At 40.3% G+C, this 17,438-nt stretch overlaps 1 protein-coding gene across 8 annotated transcripts in view; it reads right to left on the bottom strand.

Moving 5' to 3' along the window:
• Positions 1-977: 977 nt before the first annotated feature.
• si:dkeyp-120h9.1 (Y+L amino acid transporter 2-like) overlaps positions 978-17,438 on the bottom strand; it is a 69,778-nt gene continuing 53,317 nt past the window's right edge. For 7 of the 8 annotated variants that reach the window (XM_060942737.1, XM_060942733.1, XM_060942735.1 and 4 more), the window contains 8 exons: positions 15,273-15,398; positions 11,601-11,745; positions 11,391-11,514; positions 4,573-4,676; positions 4,207-4,303; positions 3,933-4,082; positions 3,649-3,832; positions 978-1,490 (listed from right to left, as the gene is read on the bottom strand). In XM_060942737.1, the coding sequence (XP_060798720.1) occupies positions 1,393-1,490; positions 3,649-3,832; positions 3,933-4,082; positions 4,207-4,303; positions 4,573-4,676; positions 11,391-11,514; positions 11,601-11,745; positions 15,273-15,398 (1,028 nt within the window). In that variant the 3' untranslated portion in view covers positions 978-1,392. The remainder of the gene's footprint in view (positions 1,491-3,648; positions 3,833-3,932; positions 4,083-4,206; positions 4,304-4,572; positions 4,677-11,390; positions 11,515-11,600; positions 11,746-15,272; positions 15,399-17,438) is intronic. The other variant, XM_060942738.1, reaches the window with a different exon arrangement.

Genomic DNA, 17,438 nt, shown 5'->3' with positions numbered 1-17,438 from the left:
TTTCTTTCAGTGAAACATGCCTAAAGATGATAAAACTTGCTGGTCTGCAAAGGTCTGTGATGAGATTTTGGGCAAAAACACCAACTAAAGCAGTAACATTTCCTTAAAATCCTTCAAAATCAACAAATTTTGGTTTTAGTGCGTTAGAACCTATAACGGAATACAACATACACGACTGAGGCTGAAGAATAAACACTCCCAGCTTTAATAAAACTCATTATCCTAAATCATATTATATTTAGAAATACACTTGTTGCAACAAAACATGTTCTTCAGGAACAGAAACCTAATTTTTAGCTTTGGCTAATTACAAGAAATTAAAATGTGAACAATAAAACACCTTGTGATTTAGCCTGAGGCTAGACTGTGCTGTCTTGAAATCGAACACTAAAAGAGCTATTAAGAGGTGTCCTTGTGCCATAAAGTGATTAGCATATAATAATCATATGTTAAAAAGTTACCTTACAAAATCTGTGATCTGAAATATTGCATCAGATATTTCTAGTTTCTAAATTTCAAGTACCTGTGTGCATTTTTCTGGCCTGGACATAAACTCTGCCCTGAGTGAGAACAGATGTGCTCAGGCTCTGCCCCTTTCTTAGAAGGCAGCTCATGAGAACAATACAAGACACCATTACTACACTTTTCCCCAGACACACAGTGTGAATTTTTTTTTGAGAACGAAACCTGTTTGAACATCTTAAAGAATATGTTGGACGTAAAAAACAAGGAGGACTGGAGGGACTATTCTTGCCAAAATGCTATGGAAATAAGCAAGTTTGCACGTTATGCATAGGCTGTCTGGCTATACAAAGGCCACAAGACAAATTTGGCAAATAGCAGAAAACAGCTCCATGCCACGGGCCATGTATAAAGGCCTATAAGGCTCCAGTGAAAAAAACAAACAAAAAACATCAATGAAGAGATATGACTCAGTGTGTGTGTGTGTGTGTGTGTGTGTGGGGGGGGGGGGGGGGGGGGGGGGGGGGGGGGGCCCTCCATTCTGGGCATCAACCAAACATGATCCTTCATATGCCTGTGCCAGTGTTTTCCTAAGGCTAAGGTACAATATACAGTACATGGGTGTGGAATTGTCATTAGATCCAAGACTGCATTACTAAACACATGTACATGTGCACGCACGAGAAGATCCTAGATTCCTAACACCATTAACACCTCTCAGTCCATTTTTTCATTCTCTCTGAAACTGGGTCCAAATATACACACTTGAGCTGTCAATCTAATTTGCAATATATGAACAAAATATATTAAAAAAAAAATTATATATATATATAACGATTTAATTTTTTTTAAATTGTCATTTTGGTTAAAATTTCCCCAATCCTGACTGTCGCTGGAGCAGAAAAGGGAAGCTGAATTTTCAGTCCATGGTCATTTTGATTTGGCCACTTCAGGCGGATTGTCGAGGTCAAGGCCTGGATCTGCTAGACAGCAGAAACATAACTTCTGGGTGAAGAATGAGAGCTCATCTGAATGTAGAGAGAAAGATTCATTTGAAAATTTGTTTCTGGGATTCATTCCAGCCTTTAATCAGATCATACTTAAAGGATAAGAATTCAATGGCTACTATGTAATTAAAGCAGATTTGGAGGTCACACACAGCTTTACTATGTCTTATTGTTAAAGCAGTAGTTGGAAAACCACAACTTTGTTTCTACAAAACATCTTTATAAAAAGTACAGTGTCTTGCAAAAGTATTCATCCTCCTTGGTGTTTGTCCTGTTTTGTCACATTACAAGCTGGAATTAAAATGGCTTTGGTTAGGTGGGTGGGTTAGCACCATTTGATTTACACAACATGCCTACTTCTTTAAAGGTGAAAATTGTTTTATTGTGACACAAACAATAATTAAAATTAAAAAACAGAAATCTGGAGTGTGCATAGGTATCCCCCAAGTCAATACTTTGTAGAGCCACCTTTTGCTGCAATTACAGCTGTAAGTCTCTTGGGGTATGTCTATTAGCTTAGCACATCTAACCACTGGGATTTTTGCCCATTCCTCAAGGCAAAACTGCTCCAACTCCTTCAAGTTAGATGGGTTGCGTTGGTGTAGAGCAGTCTTCAAGTTATGCCACAGATTCTCAATTGGATTGAGGTCTGGGCTTTGATAAGGCCATTCCAAGACACTTAAATGCTTCCTTTTAAACCACTCCACTATAGTTTTAGCAGTATGTTTAGGGTCATTGTCCTAGTGGAATGCGAACCTTCGTCCCAGTCTCAAACCTCTGGCCGACTCAAACAGGTTTTCCTCCAGAATTGCCCTGTATTTAGTGCCATCCATCTTTCCTTCAGTCCTGACCAGTGTTCCTGTTCCTGCAGATGAAAAACATCCCCACAGCATGATGCTGCCACCACCATACTTCACTGTAGGAATGGTGTTCTCAGGGTGTTGGGTTTGCATCACACATGACATTTCTCATGATGGCCAAAAAGATCAGTTTTACTCATTTGAGCAGAGAATCTTCTTCCATGTGTTTGGGGAGTCTGTCACATGCTGTTGGGCAAACTCCAAACATGTTTTCTTAAGCAATTACTTTTTTTCTGGCCACTCTTCCATAAAGCCCTGGTCTGTGGAGTGCACGGCTTAAAGCTGCCCTATGGACAGATACTCCCATCTCCACTGTGGATCTTTGCAGTTCCTTCAGTGTTATCTTTGGGGTCTTTGTTGCATCTCTGATTAATGCCCTCCTTGCCCAGTCTGAGAGTTTTGGTGGACAGCCTTCTCGTCAGGTTTGTAGTGGTGCCATATTCTTTCCATTTTGCTATAATGGATTTAATGGTGCTCCGTGGAATATTCAAAGTATAGGATATTTTTATAACCCAACCCTGATCTCTACTTCTTTACAGCTTTGTCTCTGACCTGTTTGGAGGGCTCCTTGGTTTTCATGTTGCTTGCTTAGTAGTGTTGCAGAGTCAGGGTCCTTCCAGAACAGGTTGATTTATACAGACATGTGACACTGATTGCACACAGGTGGATCTTAACTAATTATGTGACTTATGAAGTGAATTGGTTGGACCAGCTCTTATGTCGGGGTCCATACGAAAGAAGGTGAATACCTATGCACACTCCAGATTTCTGTTTTTTTCATCTTAATTATTTTGTGTCACAATAAAACAATTTTCACCTTTAAAATTGTAAGCATGTTGTGTAAAGCAAATGGTGCTTCCCCCTCCCCCCCAAAAAAATCCATTTTAATTCCATCTTGTAATGCAGCACCACGGGGGATGAATTCTTCTGCAAGACACTGTATACTGTTAGATTAAGGCAAAAACATAACACCTCTTTCTTGTACAGGAAAGCAGGGGCAAAGAAAAAAAAAAAAACTGGGAATGACCTCAACCTTTTCCAAAGTTTTACACATATATAAGGTTATATTAAAAACAATATTATAACCACACTGCATTCACATAATATTTAAAAAGTCTGAATAGAACAAAAGTTTCTTGAATTCTTTGATACAGACACCATTACTGATTATAGTATGTGCTTTTCACTCACCTTTAATAAGCTACAAAGACCTGACTAAACATAATGTACCGGTAATACCAAAGGCCTTTGGATACGTGACAGCAGCCATAACAGCTTGGATTTTAACTTCTTTCTGCCCAACCCTGGTGCAAACTTACCAAACATTCTTCCCAAGAATGCAGGTCTGAAGCTGGGAGGCAGGTACACAAAAATATAGTAGAATGGAACGCCGGAGAGAGCCACCCCGATGCCCACCAGAGAGTTTGTCGTGTCACTGTAGAGCGGCACCACCACCAAAAACACACTACACAAGCAGTATACTATGGGGAAGAACAGGCTAAGCTACACACACACACACACACACACACACACGCACACAAAGAGAGTTGTTAAAGAGTCTATTAAGTATGTACTAAAGCCAGAAGACAGAAGGAGGATTTACCTTTACAGGGCGAGGCATCTCAGGAGCCTTTATACGCAGGTAGATCTGACTCGCAATAGACAGGCCAATGAACAGCCAGTAATTAAAGCTGAAATAATTAATGAGCTGGAACACATCTTGAACGAACAGATAAAGTAAGCTCATGCCACCCTAAGGGGGGGAGGAAAAAGAGAAAAAAAAAAACAAAACAAACCAGCTCTGTCTTAAAGAACGTGGATGGTTATGGATATTCATAAAACAAAATTCACCAAAATCTTCACACACACACACTCACGTTGAACAGCAAGGCTGGGACTGGTGTGTAGCACGTCACGTGGATCATGGACAGAACATTAGGCAAATGACCCTCTCGAGAGCCTACGAACAACAACCTGAAGGGCAAAATATGATAATACTGAGGAATGCAATTACAGTATTTCCCAGCTGTAGAAGTGTCACACTATGCCTGACTTCCAAGCAAACTGATCATCTAAACTCAGAAATCAAATCCTCATATTACCTGAGGGAACAAAGAAATCATTAGAAGCATCCTATTACAGGGGATTTACAAGGTTTATTAAAGCACTGTAAAACAGACTACAGTATGGTCAGTTCTCAGACTGCTGGACTTTGCTGTACACCTGATTGAGTTATAACAGACCTGGAGGCAGAAATGATGGAGGAGTTAAGACCGCCGTAGCAGGAGATGGCCACAGCCAGGGGGATCAGCCAGCGTGCGTAGCCAAGAACATGGTCAGCAAACGTCTGCACACATAACATACACCGTTTTCACATCAAACCTCAATTTAGAGTTACTGGAAATTTGTTTTGAAAACCATGTTTTTATATCGAATAGTTAGCTTGATTGTCTTGAGCTGTTCCACAATAAAGTCACCAAAACCAAAAAAGAAAAAAAGCAGAGATGCAAATGAACATGCAAAATTAAAACGTCTCCTACACTACATACCGTACATCCTTCCCCTGGTAGAACAGTGACACCTTCATTGCATTTGCATACTGGAACATAATTAGCTCTTATGATGTTTTAATACTAACTCAAGGTAAGATTTCTTACCTTCTCTGGCTCTTAAAGAAATATAGCAATAACAATCTTTACACAGACAAATTTAGGGCGGCACAGTGGCGTAGCGGTTAGCACCATCACCTCACAGCAAGAAAGGTTCTGGGTTCGAGCCCAGTAGCCGACAAGGGCCTTTCTATGTGGAGTTTGCATGTTCTCCCTGTATGGGTTTCATCCAGGCGCTCCGGTTTCCCCCACAGTTCAAAAGACATGCGGTTAGGTTAACACGGGGTCAGCCTTGGGCTGAAGTGCCCTTGAGCAAGGCACCCAACCCCCAACTGCTCCCCAGGTACTATTGAGGTATTTCACCTGACGTCACAGGGTCACGTGACGCCCCGGTGTCCGCCATTTTGAACGTCAAGCTACATACTAACGCTGCAGACAGAGAGGGAGAACCAGCTTGAAAAAAAACGTGTTACAGACACCTAGAATAGATAATTTGTCAGTAAGCACTATAAATAACCATCGTGTTTGCTTGTTGTGCTGTGGGCTGCCACAACAGACAGGGACAGCGTGCAGGACTCTCCTTTTACCGGTTTCTAGTGATGGGAATTTCGGCTCTTTTTCGGGAGCCGGCTCTTTTGGCTCTTCTTACTATAAGGAGCCGGCTCTTTCGGCTCCCAAACGGCTCCTGAGATTTTATTTTTGATTTAATTGCTGCAATTAACTAGTTAATTAATTACATTATTTATATTTTATCAATAGGATGTTTTCCATTTTATTTTTTAGTTTTTGTATCCATTGTAAAGCTTTGTAAAGTATAGCAGTGTAACAATGTTCTAGCTATAGAAATAAAACTTACTTACCAATTAATAAATTATTTTCTCACAAACATAATGCAAAACTGTGTTATATTACCAATATAAAATACACAGCTGATTTTCCTCTCCTCAGGTGCCTCACAGACTCCTCTCCCCTGCGCTCCACAGCTTTAAGCATTACACCAATTTTCGTATTTTCGCAGCTGTGAATGACATCAACCCCCCCAACCAAAAAAAGTAGGCGTACACATGCTACTTTTTTTCCTTTGAATGGTAATAGACAACACAAAGATGCAATCGGACAGCAACTTTTTTTGTGAAAGTCTCTCTCTCTCTGAGGCACCTAAGGACAAAAAACTAATTCGGCTCCCACCGAAGAGCCGGCTCCCGTCGTTCACTTCAAAGAGCCGGCTCTTTGAACCGGATCGTTCGCGACCGACACATCACTACCGGTTTCCTACTGACCCAGACAAGAGGGCCAAATGGATTGCAGCTGTGAAGAGACAGGATTGGGAGCCAAAAGAGTACTCCAGACTTTGCAGTGATCATTTCATTTCAGGTTAGTTTATCAGCTAACGCAATTTTGATAAAATATATAGCAAAAAGTAAACGGGTCAGTGTTTGTTAACCCATCTGAGCAGTGAAACAAGGCAGTGTTAATTTGTCTAGGGTTGCATGTAGCAGACATCAGACATAAAACGCAATAACAGAGGCTAGAAAGAAACGGGACACAGAAATAAACAGGGCTCCATACCAAGGCTGGGTACAGTGTTTGTGATAAAAGACAGATCCAATTTAACACGAATCACAGCTTACTTTCTTGTTAAAATGTGCAAAGGTCTCCACCACCTCATACCGCCTTGCACTGAAGGACTTAAGCGTGCCGTCCAAAATGGCTGCGTCACGTGACTTGGTCACGTGGGTGAAATACCTCAATAGCATAACTGCCCACTGCTTTGGGTGTGTGCGCTCATTGCTCACGTGTGCACGCACGTGAGTGTTCACTGCTTCAGATAGGTTAAATGCAGAGAGGAATTTCACAGTGCTTAAGTGTACGTGTGATAAGCTGCTGCTGTTCTTCTTATGCAACTACACCAACAGGTCAGTTTTTGGCTCATTAATTTTTTTTGCTTTTGCATTACACAACGATCTTTACTCAGCAAGTCTCTCAAAAAAGTTTTGCAAAAAAGAAAAAACAAAAATCACAAAGAGGAGGAGGACTAATTGTCTTCGGTTCAGTGCCACACAGTCATTACCAGGCAACAGAGCATCTCATCTCCTGTTGTGGAATAATATTGCAGAGTCTCTAGAGAGTCTGCTGCCTGAGGCTTCCTCTGCCTAACTGGATCAGTAGAACAGCAGATGAAAATGGTAAGATCTGAATGACCCTGACCAGATACTGGCAATTAGGACTTGCATCGTGACTTCCTGGAGCAAAGTAGTACCATGACAAAGACAGCGTGTGTATTCATTCGATCAGGTTTTGCAAGACATCAATCTAACTGCATCTGCAACTTATGCATCAGGAAAGATTGCCATTTTTCTTATTTCAATTGACGCAACTGACACTTTTTTTTTTGCAAAACAGAATGCTAATACAGATTCCCCAGCTTGATCTTGAACCCAGGTTATGGTTTGTACAGAGTTTTGCATGTTGTCCCTGGGTAGGTTTGCTCCATGTGGGTTTCCTCTGAAAAAATGCCAACAGGTGTGCTCATTCATCGACAGTAACCGTTTTGTCCTTGTTTTTCCCCAGGAACATTGGGCGCAAGGCAGAAAAATTCACCCGGATGGGACACCATTGTATGGCACCACATACACACGTTCATTACACCAAAGGACAATTTAGCAGAACCAATTTTCCCACCTGCTTGTTTTTGGGAGGAAACCCGAGAACCTGGAGGAAACCCACAGACATGAAAAGAACATGCAGAACTCGGAACAAACAACCTGAGTTCAGTATTGAACTGGGGACCCTATCAGGCAGCAGTGCAGTAGGTGTAAAGGAGTGTGCGAATGTGTGCGCGCGCACACATTATACCCTGTGCTGGACTGGCTTCCAGTGTTCCCAGACTAAATTTCAGATCCACTGCAAACCTTACCAGGAAATAGCAGATAGTGAAGATAAACAAGGGATTTGTCTTTAGTTTACTTTGCTCAGTTTATATCTGACTGTGCATGGATCTCAGAAAACATTCAGGAAAGATTAACCACAAAGACATACAGGTTGTTTTACAATCAGGGTACAAAGTTTGTGTCACAGGGGTCCAAAATTCAAATTGATTCAAACTGGTTCTTGTACCAGCTTTTAAGTGAAGGACAAGTTAAAGAACAGATTTCAGGTAATTTTTTGACGTGTATGGTAGTTTTGTGCAGGGGTTAAATTGGGCCGGGGCTGTCCGGGGCTGAGCCCCGGCACATAAGCTCAGAGCGGATGGCATATGATCACGCACACATCAAAAGCAACAAACCCTTTTCACGATTTTCAGTTCTGAATAATTAAATATCGTTTTATTAATCAATAAACCCATGACTTTTATGAGATAGATCATAGTTTTCCTGATAAGACGACCTGTCAAAGCTATTTAGAACAGAACCTGCGATCAGAGATTCTGGTTTCTGGAACACTGCGTGGGTTGCCAATTCCGCTTTTTATAAGCGACTTTGGGGTTTCTTTTTTTGTGAGCTCGCTTTAAAAAAAAAAAAAAATCAGAAGTCGTGGTTTGCGGGTTTTTGGGCTTGTGTTTCAGCGTTGTGACTTGTTTATAATTTTCTCCGTACACCGTCTCCCCTTTTACCTGCATACGATCCTAATCCATCAGAGGTGCTTGAACGAACTGTCTGTGCATTTGGCGAGTTCAATTTCCATAGTCCCCAGTTATCGACAGAAATTAGCCAGGGGGAAGGGGGAGATGTCAGTTAAAGTTAGCTACTGAGATTGACCAAAAGTTGAGCCTAACGTTGCCTCAAGTTAACTACCTTTGGCAAACAAACAAAACACTCGTCTTGTGCTCTAGCCTTAATTAACTGTCGATACAGTCAATTTCACTTTTATACAAGAAGGTTAATAAATTGTTTTGTTGTCTTGGATTTTTAGAGGTCAGCAGCTAAAGGTTAAAAATGAGGAAAGCAAAGAGGAGGAAGCTTACAGATTTGAGCTTACAGTTTCAGAGTCCGGTTTAGCAAAACACATACTGTCTAAAAATAAAAACACAACATATTTAGATCATTATTATTTTTTCCCCTCTTCAGTATTATTTGATATTTTGTTTTTAATAATAAAAAATATGATGATTGTGTTCACTGTATTGTTAATATTATTGTTTTATTATTTATTGTTAATCTTTAATTTAATGTTAATTTATTATTATTTATTGTTAATATTATTAGTGTATTATTAGTGTAATTATTATTGTTATTATTATGTATTCAATTATTTATTTGGCATGTGGTGCTTTTTGTATTGTCTAGAACATACATAAGATGAGCATATTATAGCAGCAAAATAGAAGCACAATCATTTGAATGCAGCAAAACTTTTGCTGCATTCAAATAATTGTGCTTCTATTTTGCTGCTATAATATGCTCATCTTATGTATGTTCTAGACAATACAAAAAGCACCACATGCCAAATAAATAATTGAATACATAATAATAATAATAATAATAATAAATGCTTCCAATGTTAGTGTTTGTATTTGGTTGCATTCACTGCATGAATATATTTGATTGACAATTTGACTGACAGTGTTTTGGCATATTTAACATTTATCCTCCAAAATAAATCAACTGTTTTGGTTTAAGATTGTGCAAGCCTTCAAATTTTCTCACTGAACATTTCTCCTTCACATTTTTCACCTGTAGGCATGTGACAAGATTTAACATGATATTGCTCAACCTACCTCTGTAAAGTCAGCTAACAACTTATTAAAATGCACCAGAATTCAGCAAATAACATGTATGATAATAAAAAACTTCTGGGGGAGGACCCCCAGACCCCCCACTAATCATTTCCTTCAAACCAATGTACAACAACCTGTACAATCTGTTACATTGGCCAACCAATCTACATTCAAACTGCCATAATGTGTAGGGGGGCACTACGAGACACACATAGGCCTACAACACACAGATAAGATGTATATCTCTGTGCAATATGATATGGTTATCAAATTAGAGGGTTATTTTCCAAAAAGTATATTGGGGCAGGGCGGCGGGGGCAGGGGCGGGTACGAGGCAGAGCCCCCCCACATAACCAATCCCAATTTAACCCCTGGTTTTGTGTAATCTGCTACTGTATAAGATAAAGAAGATTAAGTGTAGCTTTAAGCAGGGCTGGGAGAAACAAATGAAGTGATTCTTGGAGAGGACTTTTTTTTTGACAATTCAGAATCCACTACTTCCACAGTGCTTTTAAATATAAGGCTGTAAGGTTTGTGTTAGTTGTCTCTAATATTTATGTCCCAATATCTTGACCACATTTTAGGATGAAAATAATCATTTTAGATATGTTATTTTATATTGAAAAATTAGCTGTCTCAGAGAGGACTTTTTTTGACACAATTACATACTAATTTGATCAAAATAGTCTGAAAACTTACTGGCATTCAACATTAAAACTTAACTATGTTTCCAATGATATGGAACCAAATATTTGTTTTATGGTATAAAGAATGATTTAAGTGCATCCCTTTTGGAGCTACCCGTGGTCAAAAAAAGCACATTTTCTAAATGACACGAGTAATTTTGCTAAATATGACATATTGCCATACATGGGCGGCACGGTGGTGTAGTGGTTAGCGCTGTCGCCTCACAGCAAGAAGGTCCGGGTTCGAGCCCCGTGGCCGGCGAGGGCCTTTCTGTGCGGAGTTTGCATGTTCTCCCCGTGTCCGCGTGGGTTTCCTCCGGGTGCTCCGGTTTCCCCCACAGTCCAAAGACATGCAGGTTAGGTTAACTGGTGACTCTAAATTGACCGTAGGTGTGAATGCGAGTGTGAATGGTTGTCTGTGTCTATGTGTCAGCCCTGTGATGACCTGGCGACTTGTCCAGGGTGTACCCCGCCTTTCGCCCGTAGTCAGCTGGGACAGGCTCCAGCTTGCCTGCGACCCTGTAGAACAGGATAAAGTGGCTAGAGATAATGAGATGAGATTGCCATACATTCACCAAAAATAACGTTATCACCAAATTTTTTTTTGCATGGTAAATAGAGCTATCACAGGGCTACAATAAACCAAGTTTATTTAGTCAAGCCTTTTGATATTGAAGATAAGTGTTAAATGTGATTTTTAGCTTGCGTACCCTGATTGTAAAACAACCCATACCTAAATATGTAACTAAGGGTTGCAGTATACCAGCTGTAGTTTTAATGTTGTTTAAATTTTCACATTTATTAAACAAACATTCAATAACCACCACCCGTAGACAGTTTCAAGTGAACAAGTTTTCCATTCTCAGTACAAGGAAACATCAAAATCCTTGTCTGTGAGAAATGCACATATGCTACAGATGTGGGAGATCATAAGATCAGTAGACTGGAGTATTGCTTGGCACTGAATGACGAGGTGAATCGATTTCTTCAGTGATAGCCTGGGGTTATCTGTAGTCGCGATGTGGTTAAATGCAGAAGGCCACACTCACCACAGCCACTGCTTCACTATGCAGCACGGTGTCTGCATCCATCACTGTGTAATAGGCCACGTTGGTCAGGAGGTAGATAACCGTGACGATGGGCATGGAGATGGCTATAGACAGTGGCAAGTTTCTAGTGAAGGATAATACAAAAAGGCAGGCATTACCACAATTGTCAAAGTAAATGTTTCATTGCTCAATGTTCATGACTGTTCTGACCTCTCTGGGTTTTTGAGCTCCTCAGTAATGAAGTTCAGAGTGTCCCAGCCAGAGTATGCATACAGAGCAGCATACAGAGCCAACGCCATGTCTCCAGGATTCAGATTAGTGTCCTTAAACGAGTCTTTAAAGTTCTCTGTCTTACCTGTAACATAATACACAGGCTGCACACCCATCTATAGAAAACTGGAACTAGTCTAGCATTACCTCTTCCTCAGCACACTTTATACAGGTAGGCATATCAGGTGAAAATTCAAATTCACACCAATTTAATTAGTTGGTTCTCGGATTTTTTCAGGAAAAATATGAAGTGAGCGGGCGAAATTAAAAAAAAAAAAAAATGCTCTGATGGTAAAATTAGTGGTGGAAATAGACCAAACAATACAGGCAAACCAGTAAACAGAATTTCAACACACCTGTCAAAGATTTTACGCTTCTGTTCGCTGAATATCCTAACAAATCACAAACACAGGCTTTACAGGACTCCCCTCCACAGGCATGTTTCTTCCACAAGTCTTTATCGAAAGTGAAAGGGGCGATTTGATTGGTTTTCGACATCACGTGACCTTTTCTGTTGGCGGGAGTTTGATTTCGATTTTTATTTTTACATTTTGCATTTTCTTCAAGCAGCGATTCCGAGAACCAACTAATTGAATTGGTGTGGCCCAAATTGCTTGAAACTGCTCTCATTGAATTCAGAACATCATATTTTAATTCTGTACAAAGTATGTTTAGCCGTTCTTGAGATATTACAAATCAAAGATTGAAAACATGGCTTAATTTTTAGAAAACTGCCGTAATATTCTGTATGAGGATAACATGGTCCAAAATGGGCCTCATTAATGAATGAGATCAAATGTTTATTTTTTAAAAAAAATTACTTTTCTATTTTTCAAGATATTTACTAGTGCATCTCAAAAAATTAGAATACCATGAAAAAGTTCCTTTTTTTCATAATTTAATTCAAAAAGGTAAACTTTCATATATTCTATATTCATTACATGTAAAGTGAAATATTTAAAGCCTTTCTTGTTTTAATTTTGATGATTATGGCTTATAGCTCATGAAAATCAGAAATCCAGTATCTCAAATTATTAGACTATTCCCTAAGCTCAATCAAAAAAAGGATTTACAATACAGAAATGTCCAACTTCTGAAAAGTATATTCATTTATACACAATACTTGGTTGGGGCTCCTTTACCATGAATTACTGTATCAATGCGGTGTGGCATGGAGGTGATCAGTCTGTGGCACTGCTGAGGTGTTATTGAAGCCCAGGTTGCTTTGATAGTGGCCTTCAGCGTATCTGTATTTTTGGGTCGGGTGTTTCTCATCTTCCTCGACAATACCCCATAGATTCTCTATGGGGTTCAGGTCAGGCAAGTTGGCTGGCCAGTCAAACACAGTAATATCATGGTCAGCAAACCATTTGGTAGTAGTTTTGGCACTGTGGGTAGGCGCCAAGTCCTGCTGGAAAAGGAAATCAGCATCTCCAAAAAGCTCGTCAGCAGATGGAAGCACGAAGTGCTCTAAAATCTCCTAGTAGATGGCTGTGTTGACTTTGACTTGATAAAATACAGTGGACCAACACCAGCAGATGACATGGCACCCCAAATCATCACAGACTGTGGAAACTTCACACTGGGCTTCAAACACCTTGGATTCTGTGCCTCTCCACTCTTCCTCCAGACTCTAGAACCGTGATTTCCAAATTAAATGCAAAATGTACTTTCATCTGAAAAGAGGACTTTGGACCACTGAGCAACAGTCCATTTCTTTCTCTCCTTAGCCCAGATAAGACACTTCTGACATTGTCTCTGGCTAAGGAGTAGCTTTATATTAGGAATGCAAAAGTTGTATCCCCTTTCTTGAAGATGTCTGTTCGTGATGGGTCTTGATACACTGACACCAGCCTCAGTCCACTCCTTGTGAAGCTCTCCCAAGTTCTTGAATCAACTTTTCTTGACAATCCTCTCAAGACTGCGGCCATCCCTGTTGCTTGTGGACCTTTTCCAGCCACCCTTTTCAGCAATGACCTTTTGTGGCTTACCCTCCTTGTGGAGGGCATCAGTGACCATCTTCTGGACAACAGTCAAGTCAGCAGTCTTCCCCATGATTGTGGTTGTGTGTACTGAACTAGACCGAGAGATACACTGTGTTCATCCTGTTTTACTCAAACTCTAAATGAAATATTCTAATATTTTGAGATTTTTTTTTTTAATGTTTTTGTATTGTATGCCATACTGATTAAAATTAAAATATAAAAATGCTTGAAACATTTTAGTTTATGTGTAATGAGTCTATAATATATAACATTTTCACTTTCTTAAATAACTGATGGAAAATATTGAACTTTTTCACAATATTCTAATTTTGAGATGCACTAGTACATGGAAATTGGCATGCACATAGATGGTTGTATACTGAATGCAGGGGTGATAGCGTTCCGGCGCTGCGCCGGATTTCCGGCGTACCGTGGCTGGGGAAGAAAAAAAAAAAATCTAGTTCGCCCATTGTCCTGTGCCATTCTGAGATGCGCAGATAGACAGTAAAGGGAATTCGGAATTCCCTTTACTGTCTATCTGCGCATCTCAGAATGACACAGGACAATGGGCGAACTAGATTTTTTTTTTTTTCCCCAGCCACGGTACGCCGGAAATCTGGCGCGGCGCCGGAACGCTATCACCCCTGTGAATACAAAGCTTGAAAAATTTGTTTAAAAAATGATGCAAATTAGTATTTAATTAGTATTAATTATGCTAATTGGGCAAAACATTAAATCTGTACACTCAGTAAAAAAGTACTAAAAGATTATTTCCAATACCCTCTTTGTGCTCTGTAGGCCTTTGTACTTCTCAAAAGTAGGGCCTACTAGTGTTTATATGAAAGAATATAAATGAAAATATTCGCAGCGTTCAAGGTTAACCTCGAAAAAACTGTGTGAGCCACATCCAATAAACAATTCCTATTCATCGAATTGAAATTGACAAGTTTCTGACTTCCGGTTTTTAAAATATCATTCTGACCACTAAGATCTCAATAGTTTTCATCAAAACAACTACAGTTATATTCTAAAATAGTTATTTACATGAAATCAGTTTGATTTGAAGAAAAAAAAAGTACGTAAAGCTATGAAAACTCTTCAAAGTCTCCTGTGAATCATATCAAAACTAGCTGACAAAAAATTTTGCTGAATACTTCATCAGAAACAGTGAGAGCAAGAGAACAGCCCTATAAAAGTTATCTGACTGATATTCACGAGTTATCTAGTCAGAAGAGAGACAGCCTGACCGCTTTCCCATGACTCAAAAAGCACCGGCAGTTTCCTGACGTCACACGACCACAGAGTGTACTCTGTTGTGCCAACTTCAACCTGCCGTTACTCCCAAAGTACTGAACAGAACTTACCGAGATAAATCTCTCTGGAAAGCACAGATAAGCTTTTTAATGATAGTATTCATGATAGAAAATATTCAAGAATTAAGCAATGACAGATTTGGAAAATTAGATAAGCGTCCACATGCAGAATTTTCACAGCACGGTCAGCGAGTGCCTGATATGGCTAATACAGGAACACAAACTCCCTAATGACAGGACAAAAACTTTTAAGCAAGCACATCCAAATCTCAAAAGACACATGATGGGACTTAACAATGAGAACTTTGAAGTACCTTGGGCCAGGATAACCAAACCAGCAATGATGATGACAATGAGAGCCAGCACCTTTGCCACAGTAGAGATGACTTGCAGGATGGCCCCCCACTTCACCTTCACACAGTTCACAAAGGTCAGCAGAGCTGCAGAGAGGGAAGGCAAAATCAGCTAAACATCAGTGAGCAATTTTCTAAAATTAGCAATTTGTCTTCTGGGCAAGACGAGCCACGACACAAACTGATGTGGAAAATACTAGGTTCTGTACTCACTTGATCAGCTTGAATTACTGCACTATAGTTCTATTAAAATGTTTCATATGGGTTAATTTCTTTTAAAATTAATTTGTCAAACCGCACAACCAAGTAATATTCTGAAAACCATGGAATATTCTGAAAATATATGATACAGTAAGGCTGGACAATATGACAGTATTAATTTTGTGATAATAGCATTAAAGGAACAGAAAATGTAAAGTAAATACCGTACATGCATGGGTCGGTAGCTTGTAATACTGAGAGCCTGTAAGAAAAGTTTCGGGCATATTTGACCATTTATGAGAAAGTTGTGAGCGTTTTTGTTTTGCTGCTCTAATGCCACCAGGAGGATGCCATGTTGCCTGTTGGAAGGGCGATGCGTGATCTCGTTTGGGTGCAAGGCTGAGTATCGCTCTTCAGTACTGAAGGGGCAAAGCGAAAAGTCTACTAAGGTGACGATGTCGATTTTTTTCACTATACATCTGAAAGAAGTGTATTAATGAGATGCAGCCCTGACTTATGGACAAACCCAAACTCTACCTGTAAAATGAGGCTCAAACTACGCATTATACTACTCGTTAGCATGCTCTTGACTCATTCATGAAAAATTTCATCAAGACATCCCCAGGCTAGCCTACCGTAATTACCATGGTAGGCAGTCCAACCCCCGCGGCAACGCAGAAAGAGGATAAACAAATACTGCTTTACTATACAGGATTTCTACTATACATTCGCAGCTCGTGTGCTCGGAACATTTTGCAGAAAATTTTCTTGTAAAATAATTACACGTGTAAATGCTGGATAAAAATCTCCGAAACTGACGTTCCCCTTATTGGTGCTTTGTTAGCAAAACTAGCAGCCTGAAGCTAGGGTGTTAAAGCATATACGCAGAGCCATGGCCTCACTTTCGTTTATAAATGCCTTAAGACCTCAAGAATGGCACAGGAATAGTTTTAAGCATTAACAATAAATCTAATCTAGTAATTTTTACGATTAAAGTGATTTATATAGGCAGCGGTCTGAGTGAATGACCGTGACGTCTGTAACGTCACAACAGGAAATCTATCGGTCTCATCGCCATTTCCGCTAGACTAAAGGCCAATTTACGCTGACAACCCAGTCCTCGCAGACGGTGCCGCAGATGGCGTCTGCGTAGCCCCCCCACCTTCGCAGACGCTCTGCGCGCACCTCCCAAAAATTGTGACCACCGCAGAAGCCTCGCAGACAAGAGGGCTCCGATTGGTCCACTCTACATCCGCTGTACACGCACTTCCGTTTCCCTACTTTCCCGGTTTGTTTTGTTTTCACGACCGCCATTTTTAAAAACACGAGCGAAGATGGAGCAGCATGAAGAGCGGTTGATTGAGGAAGTACGTACATCTATACAACTCCAGTTCTAGTCATTATAAGTAACTGGAGGATAAACACTCCACTAACCACACCCACCAACTACTCCTAGCGACTTCGCGCCCCCTTGCATTGTGGCGGTGAATAACATCGCACACGCCTATTACTCCCCGCTCAACGATAAATTACAACTGTCTGCGAAAAGCTATCTGCGAAAGCCTTGTCGCAAGAGCATGCAGAGGGCTTAAAACACAGAGCTGACTGCAACTCCGATCCTCCATTTTGAGCTAATTTATCACCATGCCATGTAGATGTGTTGCTGGCGGGTGCAGCAACACGACAGAAGGTGGATTTATGTTGCATTCATGGCCCAAGAATGTTCAAACTGCAAAGATTTGGACGCGTTTTGAGAGTTGTTCACGGGCACATTGGGCGCCTACGAAGTGGTCTCTCCTCTGCTCTGCACATTTTACTGAAGACTTGTACAAGACCTCTGATCTGTTGAGGAGCATTGGCTATAAGCCCATATTGAAAGAGGGTGCAGTACCAACAATTAAAGAAAAAGAAAACTACAAGTATTTT

Source organism: Neoarius graeffei, chromosome 16, assembly GCF_027579695.1.
Source record: "Neoarius graeffei isolate fNeoGra1 chromosome 16, fNeoGra1.pri, whole genome shotgun sequence".
Classification (NCBI taxonomy): domain Eukaryota; kingdom Metazoa; phylum Chordata; class Actinopteri; order Siluriformes; family Ariidae; genus Neoarius; species Neoarius graeffei.
The sequence above is the reverse complement of the archived record's forward strand: the minus strand, read 5'-3'. Positions and strand labels throughout refer to the sequence as shown.